A 25,217-nucleotide genomic window follows, 5' to 3' on the forward strand; every position below is an offset into this window, starting at 1 on the left:
TACCTTTTCTCGCCGGTGTGTAATCTTTTCAACATGCGTACTGAAAAAGTTATGGTATGTTTATGCAGGAGGAACATTGTGTGTCCTTTCATGCAAGCCTAACAAACGATACACCATTAAAAACATGGTTTTCATTGGCTAAAATTTCAGTTGTCAATATAATAGCTTTCCATTGGCTGGCTGTGCACTGGGCAGAAATTGTACTGTCATTGCTGGCTCACAGCAGGTCCCGTTGGCTGAGGGATTGCTTGGCCAATACTCCTCAGAGAAGCTTGTAGGTGGGCTCATCCTGTTTCAAAGAGTCTATACAAACCAGAGATAATAACATTTTTATGTACACAATACTTTCAGCGTGTATGTAACGGCGAAACAGACAACAGTGATAATTCCTAAGGAGAATTGCTAAATAAACAATGCACATTCTTGCAAGTTAGCACTTTTTTGGGCCAAAACATTACTGTGGATTTTGTTCACTGGACCCTTGCCTCGATGAAGATATTGACTTTACTGTGATGTGTATTGTTTGTGGATTGCCAAAACGCATAGAAGATTATAACCCCCAAGCTTGTTTTGCCACCCCACAAAACAAGAAAGCGTTGTTGCTAAAACTTTGGCATTATAAAATAGTTTACGGAGATAGAGCCACAAGTTTTAACACTTTCAAACGGTAAATCATGTGACCAGATTGATTAAAAAGTTCACTGTAAAAAAAAAAATTAGCCCGACATGCCTGGTGCCATACCTGAGTTTAACCTGCGGATAGTCCTAATGCACCCGAGGTGCTGTACCTGAGTTTAACCTGCAGAGGGCTCCACACCTTCGCTGACTCTGAACTCTGGATTCGTCCCGACTCTCTGCAGAGTGCATTGCTTCTGTTCAGCATTCTCAGCATGTCTGTAATATTGGTGTGGGAGATGTTTGCACATTATACACCGATTTGCAGCACTTCCTCTCGCTAGACTGCCGTCTCTGGTTAACAGTTGTATGCATAATTTATACGTTTGGTTTTTTTCCTTTTTTAAAAGATGTGGAAATGGGAGGGTGTTAGTGGTTTCCCTCGCAGTAATAGAGGATGGAGAGAGTGACCGATGTGGAGAGGCTCCCCAGAGTCTTTGCCGGTTATGTGTGCCAGTTTGTCTGTGCCTCTCCAGTCATTACAAAGAAAGTTTTTAAATTCATGCTGAAGAACTGCTTTTAATATTGTGTTGATGGCCCTAGGGGATGGGTTTCCAGGCCCTGGTTATCACTGGATTGATACATTACTGTGAAAACTTGCTCGGGTGGAAACCACCTGAAATATGACGCAATTACTGCTTTCTCCTCAGTCGAAGTCGATAGCAGCCTAACCTTGCAAATCTTAAGACCTTTTTTAATGATCACTTATCATTTGAGGATGTGACCCTTTAACAGGAGCCGTTCCTTTATAAAGTAATGTTAAAGATGCTCCCTAACAAAGGTCTACGTGCTGAGAGGCTACCGCTGATGAAAAAATGGTTTTGGAAAAAGTTATTTAAATTATTATTATTATTATTATTTTCCATTTGGATTCCCCTGTGCAAAATTTGCTGCAAATGAAAATTCACTTAATGGCTTTTTGTTTATATGTGTTTGGGTGACGTGGTATCCAAAGGGAAAAAAAATACCTCACTGAAATTCCTGCTTTCAAGGAGAAACGGTATTATAGGAGTGATACAGGGATCCATTAGCGCATTTATACGCAGTCATTTAGCAGATGCTCTGCTGCAGAGCCATTCTCTGGCCCTGCACACTGTCGAAAGGGCTCTAAAGCTAACTGTTGTGTTCTAACAGACAAAAAAAAGATAATGCACTTTTCTCCATAAACCTGACATGTGTATTCCTGTGTTCGGTTTTAGAATGGGTACACGATTTATTGGAAAAAAGCAAACTGCCTTGACAGACCAAAGCAAAAGTGCTTTCTTCAGGTTTGAGTGAAAAAATGAATGACCCCAGAAGGGGCAAAACCTTCCTCCTCATGGATGACCAATCGCATGCCACTTTAAATACCGCAACATAATTGCGCATAATGAGGCCCGTACCCATTTAAAGGGACAGCGACGTAAAAATGGACGGCTACGTGAAACAGGTGGGTGGGTTGAGTTCCCAGTGGCTGCTGACTTGTTGCTCTCATCTGGCTGCGTTTCAGCTCCTTCAGACGGCTCTCCTGCGAGGCAGACTGCATGTCTCTCAGCGCCACCACCATGAGGAACCTGGAGATCCTCTGCAACCAGGTGGGCGGGGTGGGGGACACATTTAAAAAGCGCACCGCTATGGTCTCTCTTAAATTACTGCTGCTATCTTGGATTGTTCTACTGTGCACGATCCAAGACGGTCAACTCCCAACATTCCTTCCCATCTTCTGTACTTATTTTTTTTTATTCCGTGGAGTTTCCGGTTGCTAAGAGAGCGTTCCTGCGCCATCTGTGTTGCTACGCTAGCTTTGAATGTTCTGCCCCTGTCCACATGCCCTCATGAATATTCAGACAGAACACTCTGAGCTTTTCAATGCTAAGAATAGGGAGCTGACCGTATGGACTGTGTATAGACAATCTGTGCTGATGATGTCATTCATACTGTATCCACTTAATATGGTGTGCTCATTCTTACACTCTTGAATATGTTTGCATGAACAAATGCTGTATGTCTGTCCTACAGACAGAGTTATAGATAAAACACAGAGACACTTAGAATATAAGATACTATGTTGTCTGACTTATATTTGATTGAAACTGCGGTAAGAAGAAGTAGGGTGATATGTAAATCCGTGCTCCCTGTAAGCATGAGAAATTGTGAATGAATGGTTTCCTAGGTGACAGGAATGCTCTTGCAAAGCAGATTAAGACACGTCTTGTCTTCTGATCAAACCGAGTGTACAGGGATTTCCTTTTGATTCTATGTCCTCGATCCAAGCCACTTTGACCAACTGTTTGCCTGTGGTCATCCCTCACCGGGCATTCTGGGTAGGGAGTGACGATGGTCTCTGTCGTTGGCAGACCGACTGCAAGGTGAGGGGGAGTTTGCTGTGGGTGCTCGACCACACCCAGACCCCGTTTGGGCGAAGGCTGATGAAGAAATGGGTGTCCCAGCCCTTGAAGTCTGCCACGTGAGTCTAAGCTTACTGTCTGTACTGCTGTCCGTGCGACTCCCGCCATACCTGTATCAATAGATTCACTCGCTCTTGGTTTAGTACTTTTGCTTCCACGCAGTTTTACCTCCAAGGTGTCTTAATATGGAGGCTTTTTTTCCCTCTTTGACCTGCTTTGGTGTTTTTTTTTCTTCCAGTGTCTTCACTTGGGAGCCTTTCTCTCTTGTGTTTCTCGATATAATGCACTGCGTTAACCCCTCTATTGTCTTTATGCGGTGTATTAGCCGCGGTATATGGTATTTTTTTTATCCCCTGTTGTCTGGAATAGGTATATCTTTCCTAGGTGTATGTGGCGTATTCACCCCTCATCTGTCTGCATTTGGTATGTCCCCACCCCCTCCCCTCTTTGTGTCTGCGTTTGGTACATTCCCATGCTGAGCCAGGGCACCTCCTCCTCCTCCTCTCTCCCCTCAGGGAGATCCGGGCGCGGCAGGACGCCGTCGCCGAGGTCCTCTCCTCCGAACACAGCGCCCTGCCCTCGGTCCGGGCGCTTCTGTGCCGCCTGCCCGACCTGGAGAGGGGCATCTGCAGCATTTACCACAAGAAGGTACTGCGGGCACGGAGCCCCGAGCAACGTTAGCCCAACGTTCACGCGACGCCGCAGAGACGATAAGCGAACCGCTGCGGTGACGTTTAGCTCGATGTTAAAAACACCGGCCGACCCCCTCCCCGGAGGAGCTGGCAGAGTTACACAGCAACATGTGGAAAGTCCACTGGGAAGCAGCCACACATGGATATTCCCAGTAAAAGCAGTCAGTAAAGAGAACTACAGTAGGCTTTGCAACACCTAGATGCTCTCAAGAAACAAAATGGAGACCATATTGAAAGTATCAGTGGTCAATGTTCACTCAGTCACTCATTGTGTGGGCTGGGGAATACATACATCCACTCATCAGACAAGAGGGAGTCGGAATTGAAACAGTGATCAATGTTCACTCAGTTTCTCATTGTGTTAGCCATAACTCTCTGAGGCATCAAGCATCAGTGACTTGCAAAATATTATCTTCCTCATTTAATTTATCCAAGTTCACTGATCCACATCCTGCTGACAATGTTTCAACAGAAAACGGCCCAATTACTCCCATAGATATTTTGATCCCTGTATTAATATGCGTCATTCTTAGTGACCCAAAGCTTGTGTCTGCATGCTCCACATATTCCTTACTTGGCAGACCAGCAAAGGTTATTTTGTCTAACGACTACCCGATTTCTGTCGCCGGGCAATTTTTAGCGAGCTGGGGAGGGCTCACAGTCTGTCCGAACCCTTTTATGTTTTTTTTTTCTGCCGTTTGAGAGGACGGCTGCAATCAGGAGCCCGGTGAAAGATTCTTTTATTTTCCATTTAATTTTTTTCCAGCCCTCGCTGCAGTTTGCTCCCGCTTTGTTTTTGAAGGCCGGCCTTTCAAATATCGGTTGTAATGGGCTTCCTTAGATCCGCCTGGGTGACGTGAGGTAGGCGAAGAGCCAGGTTCAGAACCTGAGAGAATATTCGCCGACCGCTGAAGTGCTGCTTTTGCTTTTGAAGTTGGGCATTGGCGGCTGACGTGACCCCACACCTGGCTCTCCGAGCTCAAAGAGAACAGACTTCCTGGCACTCAGTCCACTGGTTTAGTGTGTCTTAATTTAGCACCTCTACACAGCCCATTCAGTAAGGGCATTGAGAGACTATGGAGGTGGTGTGTACTGGGCTTATTGGTTCATTGTTGATGAGCTCACACCTGTTGAAGGGGAAAGAGGACAAGAGTGAGACCACCAATTTCTCACATTACTGGGTATTGGGTGATTAGACATGGGGCCATTCTGATGCCTGGGTTGCTTTTGGAACTTCCGTATCTTTGGGTCATTCACTGCCAAGTCAACTTATGCTAGAAAATTTCACCAGGGGATTTTCAGTTGATTCGAAAAATTCTGAATATTTTTCTTAAATATTGCTTTTAATTTTTTTTATTTTTTAGTCAACATGACATTGTACTATAGGCCTTTGCATTCGATTTTGAACTGAATTTAGTTTATTGGTTCAGTTATGAGCCCATACAGAACTGAATGAGTTTTATCCTGATGATTGACAAATGTCAATTGGAAGAAATTTCTCATATATATAAGGTTAGTCCATGATAGCGACAGTAATATAATAATAATAATAATAAACTTTGTTTATATAGCACCTTTCATATCATAAAATTCAGCTCAAAGTGCTTTACAGGAGAAACAATAGAAATCAGTACCACAGGTATTATTAGTATACAGGTATAAGTGGGTTTAAACTTCATTTTCTGACCTCGACTTCACACACACTCACAGCAGGACACTTTTCCGATATGAAAAATAATCCGTCATTGTGTTCATTTGGCCACAGTTGTGATTTGCCTGGCAGGTTATTATAGGCACCAGTGTATCAGCCTAATCCTGCTAATGCCTTCAGATTCTGTTTATCCTCTGTTTTTTTTGTTGTTGTTCACCTCTGCGTTTGCTGGGTAAAGTAGCTGATTACACTGCAGGCTTTGTTGTCGAAAGGATTAATTTGGGGAAGCAATAATTCTCGACGTCTCCGGGGGCCAAAGGGCTCTGTTCATTATGCTTCGCATTAGACTGTGATGCAACCTCAATTTTGCGAGCGTCGCCCTCGTGCTAGGGGAGGACCGGAGGATACCTGCGGCTTTCGCCGACACCGCCGCGCCCTTTCGCGTTGGCCGGCGGCAAAGACGGTCGCAGTTTTTTTTACGGGATTCTCATTTGTTTACGGGAAGCGCAGAGCGAGGGAAATGAACGTGTCGCCTCCAGGGGGAACAGATTAAAGGTCTCACGACTGTCTGACCTTTTTTTTTTCTCCTCTTTGGGAAATGTTCTTTTTCTCCATAAAGCCGTACGTGGGGTAGACTGCGCGGTAACGGTACAGCGAGCGCGCCGGGCAGAAATGCAACAGCGAGTGCGGCACTGTTTTTTGCTTTTTAAAAAATTTTTTATCGTGAAGCCACAGATGAAAGATTTCTTCTGTGCCTGCATGATAACGGAAAAGGGAGAATGCTCTTCCCTGCTTTTCGCTGTGCCGCCTGTGACGAATTGCCATCTCGGAAATGACAAGGTGTTAGGGTGCCGCGTCGCTGCCTGCGTAAATAATTCGCCCCTGATAACAAGCGCAATAAAGCCTGAGAAAGGTGGTGGCAGGGGTAGCGGTTCTCGCTGTTGATTGCACAACAGATTGCTGCGCAGTAATCGTGAAAAGTCAAGTGCTTTTCCTTTCAAATGAGTTTCTTTCCCGACTGGATCAGCTGCTGCCGGTACCACAACTCAAGCAGGCAGTGTCCTAACTCAGTGCTGCCCCCTCTGTTGTGGAGGTCTGCATGCAGTCCATTTCTAAACTGAGTGTGTTTGCATGGCACAGGGTCAAGATTTCATCAGCCACACCATTTGAAAGCCACAAGTCAAAAATATTCACGTATGAACCGTGAACAATACATGCCTCATACTCAGATCAATTCATGTTTTAATTTATTGTGTTGTATGTGGCATGATTCCTTTAGAATGGGTTCATTTTTAATTGATTAAATTATTCACTGACTGGTGGCATCAGTGGGGTCCTGCTGATGTATGGACACTTGATCACTGAAAGGGAACCATTTGTGAAAGATTCAATTTGTGGGGAGTTTCAAGACGAGGACAAGGAGCTAAATCTGCACTGTATAAAAATGAGTTATGGAAGAACTTAAACATGGTTTCAACAAACTTGATTGACAAAGAGATTAACCTTACCAGAAACAAACAAATGCCAAGGGCTCCAGGTTTAGAACCACAGATTTTCTTGCAACTTACTCTTTGTGCTTAATTCTGTTGATGTGGTTTAGACTAGACCTCTTAAGTGTGGTCTGGCTTGTCATGTTTAGAGTAGGTAGTATGTTTGAATGCGATCTGACACGTCACGCTTGGTCTGTTGCCATGTTGCAGTGTTCCACTCAGGAGTTCTACCTCATCAGCAGCACCCTGTCCCGGTTGGGGGCGGAGCTACAGGCCCTGGTTCCCGCCATCCAATCGCAGCTGAGCTCCACCCATTTGAAAGAGCTGCTCACGGAACTGCCCCGGCTATTGGCTCCCGCGCAAGGCTTTCTGAGCGTGCTCAATGAGACAGCGGCCAAGTGAGTGATTCAAAGCCCCACACTGTGGGGTGAGCGCATTTGTGAGCGTGCTCGTATTATGCTTTGCATTTGTATTTCTAGGATAGTGTTATTCTGAAATAATATCCAGAGGAAATTGTTTCCGTGGAGAGCGAAAGCTTTAACCAGTTGGCCACATCCCAAGGTCTTCCTCTTAGGGTCGAACATTGTTCTTTTCCTTCAGCACGTAATTGTTTATAAGGAAAGCTCCTCAGTGCTCCGTTTGCAGTGGTGTATACAGTAGCTGATATTACTAGGGTACTGGCCTCATGCCAGTCTTGTAGTGGGCAGCAGGATAATGTAGTGGATAAAGATCTGGGCTAGTAATGAATATTCAGGTGGGACATTACATTATCCTTCAGCATACTTAACCTACAATTCTGCAGTAGGAATCCAACTGCATGTATGGACAGCATGTAAAATATATCACCGCTGTGTTGGTCGGACTTGTTAAGAGTGTACTAATGAAAGCTGCTAGGTGGGCACTCCAAATTTGGGGGGGAAAGGAGAAACCATAAAAAGAAGAAAAAATAATGTAATATTGCGCTGTAACATGGTTACTAAGGAAATCCTCTGTGGGGGGGGGGCATCTGTTTGGTCCACAGGACCGGGGACAAGACCCAACTGTTCGCCGACCTGACCGACTTCCCCGTGATCCGGGAGAGGAAGGAGGAGATCCAGGCGGTCCTGTCCGACATCCTGGAGCACCGCAGGGAGGTCCGGCGGGTGCTGAGGAACCCGTCTCTGGACTACGTAACCGTGTCTGGTCAGGAGGTGAGGGCCCGACGGACCCCGACCGGCCCAAACATTTGGGTGACTTGTCCTCCCCGTGCATTTACGTTTGAAGGCTTCAAGTTGAGAACGCAAGAGCAGCCGTTTGACAGTGCGGCTCCAAGTGCAACACACCAGTTGTGTCCAGTGTGAATCCCAGAATCAAACATGCATGCCATAGTATGCGAGGGCCAGGTGCATATCCTGCTCTCTGGAGAGATGATTTTACCGCTGTTGTTTAACGGAATGGGAAACGCTGGCATTGTGAGTTACATATTAAGTTGCATCGAAACTTGCTCTTCTCCTGGCTGTTCCCTGACTCAGAATTAAGCCTGCGGTCTCTGACAGTACAGGCCTAGTTTCCCAGCCATTATACTACACTGCTGCCCATGATCTCTGAGACTAGTTGATGGGGTCAGAGGTCACTTTTTTCCTGAGAGAAGTGTTTTTTTTAATTTATTATTGGTGTTTGCGCCATCACACTGAGAGAAGTCATGAGCTGGGGAAAACATCCTTTTTATGTGCTGCTTAATGGCCAGTAAAAGAGTTTCAGTTTGAGCAGAACATGGCCACAGACTATTTTATAATGATCTTCTATTTTTATTTTGCCTCGTCCGGCTCTGCTGTGTTTATAACCTAAGGTTACGAACTTGGTGTGTGTGTGCGTGCGTGTGCGTGCGTTTCTCTTGCGTTACCATTTCCATGGAGAAAACGAGGGAAAAAAACAGTGATGGCTGTTTTCTACATTTCTCACGCTGAAATGTGCCGGGGAAGAATGCGATCTTGGGATTGCCTCATGAGTTCTCAGGGCATAATTAGAACAGGACAAAAACATCTGGGTACAGAGATGGTTCTGGAAAACAAGCAGAGATCGACTCTCGTGAAGACCAGAACCGAACGTCACTGCCTGTCTTGCCCCTAGGACCCTCTCTGCATGGGCTGGGCTGGGCTTTTCTCTGACAATCAGAAGATTTCGCTGAAAATGGACATGCATTGATAAAACAGATGAATTAGGAGCAAATTATGTAATAAATAGCATGAATGAACAGATCGACCGACCTGAAATAAATGAATGGGCTAATTTCGCAGACCTGAAGTCGGTGTCGGTAAATGAATTAACGTATAAATAAAGAAGCCCGTTTGAAATAAATAATGTAGTGAATGAAGGAGGCAGACTTGAAGTAAGTAATTAAACGCGGGGCTACCTGCGTCGGCCAGAGCCGCGAAGTGCCAGCTGCTCCGCGATTGTTTCGCCGATTACCCCGTACGCCAGTCCCCTCTCCTCTCCTCTCGCTCATTGGGCCTGAGTCACCGTAACCCTCCCGGAATTGAAAGCTTCGACCTTTTTCCGCTCGCTGAAAACTCACCCACACCGCGTCGCCCCGCGGGGGGGGGGGGGGGGGGGGGGCTTTACACGCCTCGCGGACGGAGGCCAGGTGGAGAGAGGGGACTGCTAATTTGCGGCGGGTTGGTGAGTCACGGCGCGGCGCGGCGCGGCCGCCTGACTCACCCGCTCAGGCCTGCCGCGCGTCACGCCGCGGTTTAATCCGGGCGCGCTCGGTCCTGACGACGCCTCGACGCAGCTCAGCGCGGCCGAGGAGCTTCCAAATGCCCGTTCCCATGTTACCGCCAAGCGTCTAATTTTTGTTGCTCCATGATTTTGAATTCAGTACACAAGTGCTTTTCCTCTTCTTCCTTCTGTCCCTCACTCTCTCTCTCTTTTTTATTTTCTACCACTTCTTTCTCTCCTCCCTCATTCTCACTCATCCTCCTTTCTTGCTTTCACTTTTTTCCTTCTTTTCCCCCTCCTCTCTCACTTTCTCTAACTCTTACTTCATCCAAAAAATGACAACCATATTTTTGTGTTTCTTCGCATTACACAGGGGCGCATATTTACAGTTTGCGCAGAGCAAGTTTTTTAGAGTGTGTTGATTGGGTCCCCCAGGTCATGTGACCAAGACATGTCAGCATTGGGTGTAGTGGACTTGTCTCAGACTTGTCAGAGATGCTTTCTGTTGTTGACATGTTGCTGCCGTGTAGCTGTCATGTTCTCATGTTCTCTCTCTCCCCCACACAGTTCCTCATTGAGGTGAAGAACTCATTGTCATCTTCTGTTCCCTCTGATTGGGTAAAAGTCAGCAGGTGGGTGTGGAACTATGGGAAATAATTCAAAACATCTCGCTGCTTTTATTTCAACTATAGCGGCAGGTTAGGATTAGGGGCTTAGCTCTGGTTTCAGTGAGAGAAGCAACATTATCATCCACATTTCCTTATAAAAGGTGTTTTAAATTGGGCGAATGCCACAATGTAAACTGTAGCTTGTTATTTGCTGACCAGAAATAATTGAATTTCCATAAAATCATTTGTCAATAAGTTCAGTAAAAAACTGTTTCACGCTCATTGGTTGGTCTCCTGTTTGAAAGTATTTTTGAAGGTAAACTGCGCGATGGTTTTGAGGAGGATGAAAGGTTCGTCTGCAGGATTACTGCTGTTTGTTAAGTGCCACTCATTTTCCTCTTCAGTATTCATTCCTTTCAAGGCCATTTAGTAGAAAGGGAAGAAGGAAGAGAGAGAGCAGGCAAGTAATTATAGAGGAGGTTTAGAACTGACTGTAGCAGTCGCTCTGTGCGAGATGAATTGTGCACTTCCTTCCTCCCCCGTTTTTTTCTCATTCCCTCTCTGTCTCCCTCTTTCCATCCCTCTCTTTCCCTCCTTCAATCGCTCTATCCCTCCATTCATCCCCCTCCCTCTCTCCTCTCTCTCTCCTGCTCTCTGTCTTTATCCCTCTCTCTTTCAGTACGAAGGCAGTGGGTCGTTACCACTCCCCTTTCATCGTAGAGAAGCACAGACGCCTGCTCCAGCTCAGAGAGCAGCTGGTCATTGACTGTGGCCGGGAGTGGACCAACTTCCTGCAGTACGTAGCTCAACTTCCTGCACTACCTGGACACGCCCACCTCCTATTCGGGGTGGAAACAGCACCCCAACATACCTACATTTTAACACAGCAGCAGAAACAAGCTTAAGTTTCAAAATTGAAAACCAATGACATGAACATGGCATGTTTTTCATGAAAGTGTTTTGGTTTAAGCAAGTTCTAGAACATTTTTTTTCTGCTTACCAGTGAAAGTGGTCTCAGCTGTGTCTTAGTCTTACATGTGTGTTTTTATGGGTGCTCTCAATGTTCAGTGTTAAGCTCGCGGATCAGAAAAATGTGGTAATTGTTTAAATCTGGTTTAGGGGGAAATGTTTATGTACTGTAGCATATTTGGTATCCTCCAAAAAACTGCACAGCCCTGCTTGGCTGCTTCTCACCGAGCCAGTTGAATTTTCCTAAATCCTTGTGAGCCTTGTGAAATTATGAATTCCTTTACATATCCAACAGTCTAACTTAACTACACTTTATGATCTCACTGTGAAGGGGATTAAAGGTGTTTCTTGTCCCCAATCGTCCAATCAAACCATCATCCTGATTAATCTTTTCCTCTTAGGCAGTTTGGAGAACACTATCACATTATGAGGAAAGCGGTTTGTCACCTAGCAACACTTGACTGCTTCTTCTCATTGGCTGATGTCGCCAAGCAAGGCAATTACTGCAGGTACGGTTATCATTTTGCTCCGTTGTTCTTATTTATGCCTATTATGTCTAATGACCTTTATCCTTGTTTCTTTATTTGTTTTTAGCAGGTTACTTGCTTTGCCATTTGATTTCTCCATGCTTAGATGCTGAAAGGACTTTTGTGTTTATCAAAGTGGGATTACGGTAAAGTAGCCCAAGGCTGAAGTGGTAGCTATGATGATTCCTCTTATTTAAGTGCTTGGAGTATAATCTGTGAAACGGTCTGTTTCCTTTGAAGAATGAACGTCCTTGTGAACAAGCAGCCCTTGACTGTTTTGCTACCGCTTTTGAAGGAAAGATGGGCATGATTCTGTCTCTTCCTCATGTGATCTCATGTAGTCAGATTATGCGCTGGCGTGAGCCTAAACATAACCTGTCGCTCGCCAAAAACCTGCAGCTTCCAATTCCATAAACATGAGTTCCAATTCCATAAACGATTTGGCTGTCTGCATTCAGTAACACAAAACTGGAAAAAAAAATATTTTTTACTTCTAACAAAAGTTCAAGGTGCTTTTAATGTAATTGTGAACCGCGACGGGAGGCTGTGACATCAAGAATGTCACATTATTTACTCCGACCGCGGCCGCCTGACCCTTTTCACCTCGCCAGACGCCCTCGGACCTCGTCCGTTACGGAGAGCTTCCGAACAGTCGGACGCGTTAATCTGTCGGGTGGCCACGTCTCCTCAAAAGGAAATCGAAGCTTAAGCGCTCAAAGAGTCACCGGAAACGTAAGAGACTCCGTCAACAGGCTTCGCTGACCGAAGAATGAGGGAGATGAGGGAAATTTAATTGGTCATTGTGGATTTCGCCTCTCGCTCTCTCTGCCTTCCTCGCTCGCTCGAAACGCCGGGCTCTCTGGGAAAACCGCCGAACCCGCCGAACCTGTGATCAATCCTCCTCCTCCTCCTCTTCCTCCTCCTCCTCCTCTGGAAAGAAAAGGAAGAAGGGGGGAGAGGAGAGGGATGAAAGGAGCGGGGGAGCGGGCGCCGGTAGCCCCCAGAGGGCCCAGGCTTCGCTCCGCTCTGCTCGCGCTGGCCTGGATGCCTGCGACGCTCGCTCGACAGGAGGATCCAGCCTCTTGCGTAATCCCCTGCTCTGAACATTCTGTGTGGAGGAGTCGATTTGACTTGAAGTCTTGAGGTTTACGCCAACAACCACCTACCCCCCCCCTCCCCTCCTCCCCCCGTTGGACCGAGGACAAATCCGATCCTCTCATTCTATCTCGGTGCTCGCCATCTCCCCCCACTTTCTCTCTCTCTCTCTATCTTCTCTCTCTCTCTCCCTCTCCCTGTCTCTCTCAAGGCTTCAGGAATTAAAGCATTCCTTATAAGCACAATGAGAAATATCTAGTGTTGCCAGAGTATTTCAAAAGATTAGATATTAGATAGCCCCTCTCCTTTCCAGATGAGTACATTTCAGTTACATTGAATGAAATGAATTAAAAATAAATAAAAACAATAGTTAAACTGTGGGTACCTTGCAGGAACAGGATGATTCTGTCCTCTCTCAGATAACTTAACTGAAGCTTCAGATAATGTCTGTGAAGTGTGAGTGAATGCAGTTTTCGGTGTGTGAGCCTTGTGTTTGAGGGGCAGTGTTTGTGGAACTGTGATTGGGTGTCTGTGTTCGAGGCACGGTGATTGGGTGCATGTGTTTGAGAGACTGTGATTGGGTGCCTGTGTTTGAGGGACTGTGATTGGCTACCTGTGGTTGAGAGACTATGGTTGACCGCCTGTGTTTGAGGACTGTGATTGGGTGCCTATGTTTGAGGGACTGTGATTGGGTGCCTGTGTTTGAGGGACTGTGATTGGGTGCCTGTGTTTTGAGGGACTGTGATTGGGTGCCTGTGTTTGAGGGACTGTGATTGGGTGCCTGTGTTTGAGAGACTGTGATTGGGTGCCTGTGTTTTGAGGGACTGTTATTGGGTGCCTGTGTTTGAGGGACTGTGATTGGGTGCCTGTGTTTGAGGACTGTGATTGGGTGCATGTGTTCGAGGGACTGTGATTGGGTGCCTGTGTTTGAGAGGCTGTGATTGTGTACCTGTGCTAGGCTGCAGTGATTGGCGCCAGCACATCATACTCTCTAGAGAAAGCAATTCTTTTTTGTTTATCAACAGCCTCATTTGTTTCAATAACCACCCACAAGATATCACTCTTTTAGTTTTTAAAAATTGCTAATTATGAAAATACATGCAAATCGGTGCACTTGCTTGGCTGCATTATCTGAACCTGTAGGTACTGCAGGCCCAGTGCTCAGATTTGCATTGATTATTATCCCACCAGTGGCTGCACTTGACTCTTCTATTTCTGTGTGCTCTTTAAACCGAAAGTGTGTGTGCCGCTTGAGTCATAGCCTGGCATGTAGCTTTTAAGGCAGTGTGGACTCCTGCCCTCTTTGTCTTCAGGCAGTTAGCGAGAAAATGTGCAGCTGTGGCCCTTGTTTCTGTCTCACTGGTAATGTGCTCTGAGTAATCTGACCCCTATTCCGGATTTTGTGTTCTGATCTGATCCACTTTGTCTGTCTAGGCACAATCTTTTTTTTTTTTTGGCAGGTGACTTGTATGCACCGTCGTATGTTCAGAAACAGTCTGAAACGCGTGCCAAAAATGAACTAGAACGTTTGCGTACTGTGTGTACCAGCTTTGAATGCAGAGGATCCAATCTGCGTGTCAACACGCGGGTCACATTCAGAAAATCGTAACTGAATTGGAATTGGATGATACTAACAGTGCGTTTATGACTGCACTGTTCTCATGGGTTTTTGGCTCTCAAGACTTTATTTGGAAAAAAAAAGTTTTGTTACCTTTCTAATTCTAACAAGGTCTACATCAGATAATTGCGACAGTGTAAATTTGCCTTGGTGTTTGAAGAAGTTTGAGTATCCAATATGCGTATGGTAAAATACCATTGTTTAAAAATTAGTCAAAAGACATGCTCTTGTCTGTGATTTGCAGACCGGAGGTGCTGGAGGGGGAGAGCCAGATCATTATTCGGGAGGGGAGACACCCAGTCATCGATGTGCTGATCGGAGAACAGGAGCAGTATGTTCCCAATGACACGGAGCTTCAGGTGAGACATTGACATGACTGTACCTGGTGGCCCCGCCTAACTTACACCTGTTGACCCCGCCTACATACACCTGGAGGCTCCGCCTGTTTTTGCCTGTAAGCTGCGTTAGCACGCATCTGGAATCTCTGTCCGCATTCAACTGCGAGTCCAAGCTTCCTTCTCTTAAAAGCATTGTGTTTTTAAAGTGCTCTCATTCATTTAAATGGCTTTGGACTAAACCGGCTGCTCTCGGCTAATTAGAATTTTAAATTGCATAACCGGACCCTTTTAAATGACCCGGTTTGTCTGCGTGCCGACTTGCTTTACTGCCTTTTATTGAGGAGGAGACGAGAGGCGGGCTGTGGGAGGAGGTTGCGATGCCAGATACTCCGGCAGTTTCTGTAGCCGGTTCATTTATTTTTTTATTCTCCCTCCTGAGAGCGCGGGCGAAACATCCGCCAACCCTCCGTGCCGCCTACCCACTCTACCTCTTCTTTTTCTTCTTCTTCGTCTTCTTCGTCTTTTTCGTCTTCTTCTCCTTCTCCCTCTTCTCTTTCTTATTCTTCTCCTACTTCACAGCTTTGTAATGGCACACATTTGACATGCAGGCATTTTTTATAAGCCAGCACAGCAGGACTGTGTGCTTTTCTCTCTGTCTGCTAACAGATGTGAAGCCGGTGCTGTGTTGGGCCTGACTTGAGTCACAGGCAGTCTGTGCTGCGCACAACGTAGGCCAGATTAGCTCAGGAGATAACCCGCTTTGGCTTTGTCGGGGGAAACTTCTTAATTAATTTCACACTAATGAACGGCCCCTGCCAACCGTCTCCCTGTGATTCAATGGCTGCTTGCGGCTGAAATATTGTCACCCCGCCGGAGTTTATTCTGCATCTTTATGTGTGATCGCCAGTTTAGACAGCCACCTCTTCAGAGCCTGGTGAGTGTTAAGTCATCATCGATTTTGGATGATTAAATTAGAAACTAAATTATTTTTCCCATTTTACACATTGACAGATACGATGCTTTAAGCATCCATCGTGTCAACGCTGTTGTTAGGTCTGTTTGGCTTGTCTGAACCAGTGTGCCTTGTTGGACACTGCCATTGAACTCTTTGAAAGTGCTAGTTGAAGGTACTTAACCTGAATTGCTTCAGTAAATGTTCAGCTGTGTAAATGGATCGTTTGTAGATAATGTAAGTTTTATAAGTCACTAGGGACAAGAGCTTCTGCTTCATGCCTAAACTGTAATTATACATGTAGAGTAACCAAGGTACATGACATGTGGTTTTTGGTGCAAATGCACACACACACACACATGCACGCACTTTCTCTCTCTCCTCTGCTGCCAGTGCTCATTGATTTAATATCCTCTGCAGCCAAACAAAAAAAAGTGTCTGGGCCTGAATTGTGTTACGTAACTTTGTGTTTTTTCCCTCTATTGTTCCCTTTCTCATGGAACGGAATGAAATCTGTGCTCCTCTTTCCTACTCGCCCTCACCCTTGTCATGTGTGGATTATTTCTTCTTCTTCTTTTTTAAAAAGTTGCTATTATCGTCAGACAGCACGTGCAGATTGCGTCACGTCGAAGTCCTTTGCTAGAACACATTTCAAAATCTGTTTCATGTCTTTTGTTTTTATAACTCAGACAGAAATGAGGCCTCATCATTAAATGTATGCATCTGCTATTCATTGCTTCCAGAGTGTATAATAAGCGAGAATGTGCAGTATCTCATTCGCGCTGCTTCATTACTGCCCATTTGCGACGCATTAACAGAGGCAGCTTCCTAAACCCAGATGCTGAGCTGTAATTTAAACGTACTGAAGGCTCGTTTGCAATGGCTGTTTTCAAAATCCAAAAGCTGTGTTTTTTAAAATCCAAATGTATTGAATGCTCTGTAAATATGAACGGATGTGCTCTTTTAAAAGTGCACTGCGCTTTTGGGAATAGCAGTGCGAAAAGCCAATTTAATCGGCACGGATTTTTGTTCAGCATTGCACGCTAGGCTCCTGCGTGGCTCGTTTAAGTAGCAAAATCTTCAAATAGCAGAGGTTAATTTCTTCAATCGTTTGACCAAGATCAAGGTAACTATTTCTGAGTCTGTCTGTGATACCTGTTGCAGTCCTTTACTCTAGTGGTGCACAATATGGAAATTTTGTGGCCAAAATCAAAAACCTGTATTTCCTTTGTGATGTTCTTTGTAATGAACCTTGAGCAGAATGCTCAAATTTCTAGTTCATGTTACGCTAAATGGGCATTGAAATGTCCATTTAACATTTATAGGTGCAAGAACTCTTATTTTCATAGTACATTGTGGAAATTTTTTTCCAGTTCATGGATTGAATTTTCTGAATTGACTGAAATTAGGCTGAATCGACCCCCAAACCCAGTCTCCATTCTTACACCCTCACAGGGAGACGGTCGGAGGACCATGATCATCACCGGGCCAAACATGGGCGGCAAGAGCTCCTACATCCGACAGGTGGCGCTGGTGTGCATAATGGCGCAGATGGGGTCCTTTGTCCCGGCGAGAGAGGCCACTCTGGGGATCGTGGATGGCATCTACACCAGGTACCGTGTTACTGCGCACCCTGGTCATGTGACAGTTCCGCGCTACGTGCGTCCACACCGGCCATATCTACTCCAGGTACCATATTACCCCGCGCCCTCATCACATGACAGCCCTGTGCTTCTACAACAGACACCTGAACTAGGCAGAGGGTCAGAACAGAAGAGAACAAGCTGTCCTCAGAACTACCTGATCGATCTTGAAAAACGTAATCTATAAGCAATCGCCCGTAATAAAGTACATTTTTGTCTGAAGTAGAACAACAGGATGTGACGTACATAAAAGTTCATGTCATTGTGGGTATTGTAGTATGCAATCACTCACACAGGATTCAGTTTGGCATGCCATGGACCTTGATTATACCTCTGAAGTCTATTCTTACATCATTAAGGTGGTCAGAGTGGTCACCTGCCACATCAACAAGTTGTTCCTCCTACTTGTAAGCTTTCCTGTTCATTTTTGTTACTCCTTTTTGTTGCAAATAATCCCTTGCTCAGATCTGCTCCCTCCTTACATTCTTCAAACCATCAGCTAACATTTGAGGGAGGTAAACTAAATATGTTGACACTTTTATTCACCTCTCTCTTTTTTGAAAAGGTATTCTCTTAGCTCAATCTTGAAGCAGTTTAGCTGCTTCTGCTCAGCGCTGTGCTGACAAGCAGTTGCATTCTGGGTCAGCAGAGCTTGTTCTGTGCTCGAGGAGCTGAATTGGCGTAAGGGTACGGGGCGCAGCGGCCCGACGTCGCACTCGTTCACTCCGCGGTAAAAACAAGTCCCGATTCGCTCCACTTCTCTCTGTATGCATGCCTTGCGGATGCGCAAAGACTTCTGGGTAAAGAGCAGTTGAGTGGGCGCGTGGAGAAGAACTCGTGGCTCTTGTCAGGCAGTCTCTCTCCTGTAGTTGTTCCGTGGACGGTATAGCTCGGTATAGCATTTCTAGACAACGGTGCGATCAAAAAGGCGGCTGCGGTTGCCCATGACAACGCTCTTGAAGCAACGGTGGTGGAGGAGGAAGAAAAAAGCCAATAAATCCATTGCTACCTTTCTTGCAGCTGAATGTCGTTTCCATTCGGCCATTTGGGTGGATCCAATGGAGATTCCTTCCTCTGTTCCTCAGCTAGCATTTTCTCAAACTAAAATAAAATGCCAGAAAAAAGAAACGTACGATTCCCATTTTTCTTTTTTGGAGATTCTTGTTAAGCTGCTTCAAAAGCAAACATGAAAAAAGTATTCATAAATGTGGAAATTGCAGTAGACACCTAGAGAATCGACCAATTGCAACCGCCATGAAGTGTTTGTGTGTGACTGTCTCCAATCCTTGATATCATAACCCAGTCCAAAACCTCGCGCTCAAATCTGCCATGAGACAATGCGGCTGTATATATGCTCATTTTATTTGCATATGTTTTTACATATTGTGCGTGTCACGTGTGTATATGTGTATATATACACATACTGTTAAGGCAGAAGTTTTGGAACAGTTCTGTCAGACTGGTTGTTTTTCCTCTGTACTAATCAGATTTGTCTTGACTTAATGAATGCTCCTGTTGTAATATAATTTATAAAAACACTGACAAAATAAATTCAGACGTTCTGCCTCATTTTGCCTCACAGCTATGGTTTGATTTGAAATACAAATTAGATTAGTACAGAGAAAACACAACCAATTTGACACAAAACATTTGCATTTAACTACGCGCGTGTGTGTACGTACTCTGCGTCTTGTGTGAAATAAATCATTCCGATGAATTAGGGTATTTAGTTTTCCCTCCCTTTTTGTCTCAGTTTGCATATGTTTATTGATACGTTTTTGGAGTTGATTGTCAGGTACTCCCACTTCCTGTCAGGTACTCCCACTTCCTGTCAGCACTCCCACTTCCTGTCAGTCTTCCCTACTGGGAAAAGTGCTCACTTTTTTGTGTTTGGGGGATGGGGGGGTATATCTTTCAGGCCTGTCAGCCAACCCCCCCCCCCCCACAGTGTGTGGTTGTGAGCTGGCACATTAATGACCGTGCTTGATCAATGTTAATCGCTCCCCTGCATGCCTGGGAAACTCCCGGCCCACACAGATGCGCTTTCACGCCCGCCGCGCACCTTTCCCGGCCTGGGAGTCAAGGCTTCGCTAACACGGGCGCGCTCGTGCTTCCCCCTCACCTCGTTTCTCCTGGATGGATAGCGCTCTGTTTTCCAATGCCCGTTACCTGGAGTAGCTCGCCCTCTTGGCCAGGTCTTTCTTGTAAAAGAGATCTTATATCTCAGTGGGATGGTTAAACAAAGGTAAAAAAAAAAAAAAACAGAATAGACTGGGGAAGGAGATGCATTGAAAACTGCGTTCTGAGTTTGTGAAAATGTGGCCTCCAAAAAAAGAATGAAAGCAATAAATACTAAAGTGCAAACTTTGTAGTTTTGGAAGGCTTGCCCCCGGGATCTCTGCTAGCAGCTATATTTTTACTGTTCTGCTTTTCTTGGGAATTGTTTTTACTGTCATGATTGTTTGTGTATTATATTTGTTTGTGTATTATATTTTCTTTGAAGAATTTTGTGCTGGAAATGAAAGGTGCTATATAAATTCTTCCACTTCTTATTACAGTAAGAGTTCTGAAGCTCTTGTAGAATGCTGGGGATGCGTGTTCACACTGCTGCTCACTGAATGTATGTGCAGTGTAATAACCGATCCACTGCTTCTGGACTTCATCAGGCCACATAAGTCCTGCTGCTCCTGTCTGTGGGTCTGCTGCTCGTTTGTCTTCTCTTGCTGCTGTGGGCTTGTCACCAGCCAGCCCGTAAGCTGGACTGTGCTGCTTCTCATGGACCCTCCCACCCGCCCAACTTCCCACTTCGCAATTTAACTGGGGTCACACGCGCAGTGAGAAAAACCACAGCAGCTAACTCAACTGATTGTCTGGCCCGACCCCTCAAGTCACAATTTACAGACTTAGGGACTGAGCGCACGGATATATTTAGGGTAGACAGACATGCTAATCTCCCATAATCCCTTTTGTGTGGACTTTGCGAACGTAAGAAAGGGCCCCATAAAGAGATTTCCACAGACGCTGGTTCTTTTGTTCTTCTTCTGGAGTCGCACTTGATGGTTTTTCTCAGTATATTCTCAAAATTTAACTGGCATAGTTCATTTTATCAGGTTGTGGGAGGGCAGCTCTAGGTCTGGGATTGTTAAGAGGTGGTGGTGTGGGGTAGACTGCCTTGTGCCTGGCTTGTTGTTCAGTTCACACACTGAACCTTGAACTTGAAGTTGTGTTTGCTTTGAGACTAAGTTTGTTGTGCTAGCCAAACCATCAGTGCTCAAGTCAGTAGACCATTCACCCTATTGGAGAATGCCAAAGAGCTTTGACCCACAACCACGTGACTGCCTACCACATGCAGCATTCTCTCTGATATTGTTGATTGCCTTACAGTATCGTAATCGTGAATGGCCCTACTTGTAAAATTGCTTTATTTTACACAGTTTTTTTTAATAGTGCTTCAGTTTTACTGCTGATTGTGTGTGAATGTAATGTATAGGTGACATAACAACATGCTTACACCCTACATTTTGCTAATTGCAAACAGATGCATTTTAGTGCTTTGCTCCACATTTTCTAAAGCACTTTTTGTGTCTTCTGTGTAGAATTCGCCGCAGTCAGCACAATGTTGTGACTTGTGATGTTGTGGATTTGTCATGTGGGGCTTTTGTTAGCCAAGCTTAGTTAGCGTGTGGTTATCTCTTCAGCCAGGGTCACTCAAAGCTTGTTAATATGTTCTGAAAGACCTTACTGGAGTAAAGACAATCCAGCCAGGACGATAAAGTGATCTAGGGCCCCAGCAATCGATTATTGTGCTATTGAATATTCCCATTAATTAATTTTTCAAATACTCATATTATTTTTAGAAGTGTACAATCTTTTGAGAGGACACTAAAAATGTATCGACACAATGGAAGATCTCAATAGCACTCCGACACCTGTTCCAGTCCCCCAAACAATTTTATAGATTGGCTTTCATGATGAAGCAAATTCTGACTCTCACCCACCCCCGGAACATTCAAACAAATAATTATGTTCAGAGAAGGGAACCCATTTGTCTGCAACAGTCAATCATGTCCCCGAAACCCTTTAAATTATTACAGCGATTAATTGCCCTGTCAAAATTCAGTTGATGTTGTTTTTGTTATTTTAATTGGTTTAATCAATTTCTTTGATTGATTGTTGCAGCCCTAAAAATCACCCCATTTTTTGCAGTGCTCGAAGGAAAACGGAACCTGCGACTCTGGCCGTCGCATTGGGTGTTGTCGTGTCCGCCTGGGGGGGGGTGGGTGGGGACGGGAGGGGAGGGGGCTTTCACTTACTCACTGTATCCCACCTTCCCGCCCCATTAAGTCGCTAATGACTCATTCGCTGTTTTGTGTCGGAAGTGAATTGCCTCCCATACCCCTGACTTCTGTCAGCTTGTCTTAATTAAGGAGTGAAGATAAGGTCATAACGAGATGGCGCTTAAAGTCAAACTTGAACGATGTCTGCCTCCCACGGGGGCGGGGCGTGATCACTTCATCAATACCATGGGATCAGAGAATCCTTTTGTTTTTGCCTGTTTAATAGAGTACCCTGTGGGCTGAAGCCAGCCAATGGATGCGCTCCCCCATTACAGCTGGTTCCGTCTTCAGATTTCTTCCCACTGTTTTTTTAAAACGAAGATTTTTTTCTCTTGGCATTGTTTGAGTATTTTGTCTTCCCACTGGGGAGTTTATTTACCTCCCTTGCCATTTTTTGGAGGAGGGGGGCAGGGGTCAGTCTTTTCAAATTTTACTTTAAAGTGTCTTTGTGATAGTATCTCTGTAAAAAACTAACAAAAAAAAAAAATCATATGTAGATAAATATCTGATTGATGGTGTCAATTTATGGCCTTCGAGAGAGAAACAGTTAATTGGATACAATATTATATTGTTTCTAAGAATGCTGCCTGTTCTTCCCCTCCACAAACATCGAAGGCACGTCCTTGGGGCAATGAAATGTCATGCTGGATCTAGACATGCGCTCTATGGTCCCACCTCCTGCAGAGTATGTCTCGGAAGAGACACCAGTAAACAATGCTATTTATGGAGCCAGAAGCCCAGCATGGCTGCAGAATGTACAAATATCATGTTCCTTTTGTTTTTAAGTTTGAATGCAATCTAATTGAAATCAATGATTGAAAATATTCACGTCTATATAGCTTGTTGTTGAAGCCTGACGGTTAAAATCTACATTTTTAGAAGCAGTTCCAGTTTCAAGTGGAAACCAATGCAGTGCGATTTGGTTTTGTTATGTGGAATATGTTTTGCCTGAAGGTGGGGATTACAACTGGCTGGATTTAGCCATTATTTGTCTACAAATATCTCCTCTGTTGTTAGAGGCAGAAGTAAACTGTTTTTTAGATGTATTCAATAGCTGAGCTGGACTCCTCACATAATTCAAATTTGTCAGCTTTAAGATAAGACAGCCTTTGTCTGATCCTCTCTCACACCTCCACCCTCCCACACCTCACCCCAATCAGCACAACCTTGCCATGCTCCCCTCCCCTCCTGTGGTGGACATTCAGGGGTGATATCTGCTGTTGCCATCTGGGAAATCTGAACCCAGTATCTGGGCCTGGTGTGTCTTGGTGTTTGTTGTGCACAGGATCAGATGTTTTTGTCTGAGAGCTCATCTGCCAGGAACTGCCACCGTGGGCTATGCATGGCAAATTGTGGTCACTCACTCACTCACAGATGACCTTTTAGTCACGTTTTGTGGGACGCATGCGCAGGTGGTGCCAGCTAAAATGTGTCTGCGGAAGTGAGTTGCGCCATGGGTCTGGACGGTTCCATGCTTGTTACATTTCACCCCTGGCTTTTTGGATTAAAAAAAAGAAATAATTACTTGGATCTTGGATTGTTGGGTCTATTTATGAGAAACAAGCTGTGGTTTGGAACCCTTCATTGTTCTTAACAGTAATTGTGCCTCATCTTTAGATTAGACATGATTATTTGTCACATTTTAATACATTTCTTAATTTTAATCTGCTTCTGTGTTGTACATTTTGATGAAGGTTGATCCAACTTGTTGCTCTGCCAATCAAAAATTTGGTGATTGCATTGACAGTTGATATCTGCCATAATAATTTCCAAATTAGATCAAATAAATATATTTTACATGTTGGATCAGTGATGTGTTACAGCTGTCGATGCACTTCAGAGTGCCAAACATTAAACAAGGGCGCTAGCCGTTAAAACGGCTGGATTCTGAAAATAAATGTGTTTTACTTAATCCTCACTTCCCCGACAATGGGAAATACAAACTGAGCTGCAGGCGAAGCTGCCAAACACGTTAAAAAATGGCATGCTTTCACAAGACTGAACCCCATTCTCCTCTCTTAGTGCTAACACAGGAAGCTGTGCGGGAACGGAGATGAGACAAGGCGTATGCACTGTGGAATAGTTCACCTGTTCATGTTCTGATTCACTTCACTCTCATCTGGGTATTCATTGCAGATGTCGGTTTTTTATATTCTGAACAAGGTTACAGAGTCACTTTTTTTTTTAAAACAGTAGTCTTCTGGTTGTTATGGAAACAGGAAATAAGCTGGAATTCAGAAATCTTGACCAAAGGGCCACTTGGCTGCAATTTGAAGTATTTGAATGTGTCTCGTTTTTTCTTTTTTTTTTTTTTTTTACACCTCATTCTGCGGTTTATCTTGATTTTTCTTTCTGCCGCATGCAGTCTGTTTTTTCACCCCCAAAATTGACATGTGTCTGAGGACTCTGAGATGTGCGTCAGGCCGGAGAGGAGAGAAACAGGCCATATGAGTGGAGCAGAAGCCGTTGATGACGGCCAATCTGAGCTCCTCAATCTGTATCGCGCTGCTAGGCTATTTCTGGCTCAGTTGGAGTGTGTTCAATGGTGGTCAATGAATTGTTGTGACGGTTAGTGGCTTTGCTTGCTGTATCCATGCTGGTTATAAATGCTGTTCAATCTTGTTCAGTATCGGGGGATTACATGTGTTGTTCGGACTTGTTCTCTTTTGGGTGGTGTGTTAGACTTGATTCATTATGTGGGGTTATTTTGTTAGTACTGGTGCGCTATGGTGGGGTGTTAAGACCCATTCACTGGGGGGGGGGGAGGTTAGGGTTATTTATGAGGTTCATAATGTTCTTACTTTATTATAGATCTCCAGTGAGCAGAAACCTCTGTGAAGCAACTCACAGATCACTTCAAACTGAGCGACACGGCTTAAGGATTTCTGGTGTATGGCTATTTTAGATCAATGAAATATATTATTGGCTCAATTTCAATAAAACAACCACAGCCACTGCACATGGGTTTTTGTTTGGGGTGTCTGAAGCAAACGTGTTCAGCTGTCCAACTCAATATTCCGATGGTTTGCAAAGGGCTAGCACTTCCGGGTACTTGACAGTTCAAGCACTTTTGGGGAAAAACAAAACAGGACTGCACTGAGGCACAGTAAATCAACAAAAAAATCCCTGTACTGATTTTTTTTTTTTAAAACAACAAAATAGAGGTTTTGTAATATATATAACTAACTAAAATATCTACCAGTTGTTACATTGCTACCCAGCATTGAACGGACGAGATACAAAGTAAACTTTGATTGGTCCGATGGGATGCTCCTCTCTCTCATCTCCCTAGTGAGTGAAACAAGTTTCCTTGCCTCTATTAGTATGGTACTGAGAGCCCAACGTGGTTATTTCTTGAACTATACATTTATTTGCCATTTTGAGGATTGGAAAAGAGAGCTAGTTTTCATTATTACGTCTGTGGTTTTTCATTATGGTTAGCGTTAAGCTAATTGGTAGTTGAACAGCATTCAAGACATCTGTATTTCTGTGTTATTTGATTCTTGAGATGAGGAATAGCTAATGTTGTGTTGCATTT

General features: G+C 44.7%; 1 protein-coding gene across 3 annotated transcripts in view; it reads left to right on the forward strand.

The window, feature by feature from the left end:
• Nucleotides 1–25,217, forward strand: part of msh3 (mutS homolog 3 (E. coli)) — a 59,849-nt gene that overhangs the window by 16,257 nt on the left and 18,375 nt on the right. For all 3 annotated transcript variants that reach the window (XM_035379594.1, XM_035379595.1, XM_035379596.1), the window contains exons 11-20: nt 2,165–2,249; nt 3,012–3,121; nt 3,578–3,710; nt 7,106–7,293; nt 7,917–8,085; nt 10,160–10,224; nt 10,880–10,996; nt 11,571–11,678; nt 14,654–14,768; nt 17,155–17,312. In XM_035379594.1, coding sequence (XP_035235485.1) covers nt 2,165–2,249; nt 3,012–3,121; nt 3,578–3,710; nt 7,106–7,293; nt 7,917–8,085; nt 10,160–10,224; nt 10,880–10,996; nt 11,571–11,678; nt 14,654–14,768; nt 17,155–17,312 — 1,248 coding nt within the window. The remainder of the gene's footprint in view (nt 1–2,164; nt 2,250–3,011; nt 3,122–3,577; nt 3,711–7,105; nt 7,294–7,916; nt 8,086–10,159; nt 10,225–10,879; nt 10,997–11,570; nt 11,679–14,653; nt 14,769–17,154; nt 17,313–25,217) is intronic.

Source organism: Anguilla anguilla, chromosome 10, assembly GCF_013347855.1.
Source record: "Anguilla anguilla isolate fAngAng1 chromosome 10, fAngAng1.pri, whole genome shotgun sequence".
NCBI lineage: Eukaryota > Metazoa > Chordata > Actinopteri > Anguilliformes > Anguillidae > Anguilla > Anguilla anguilla.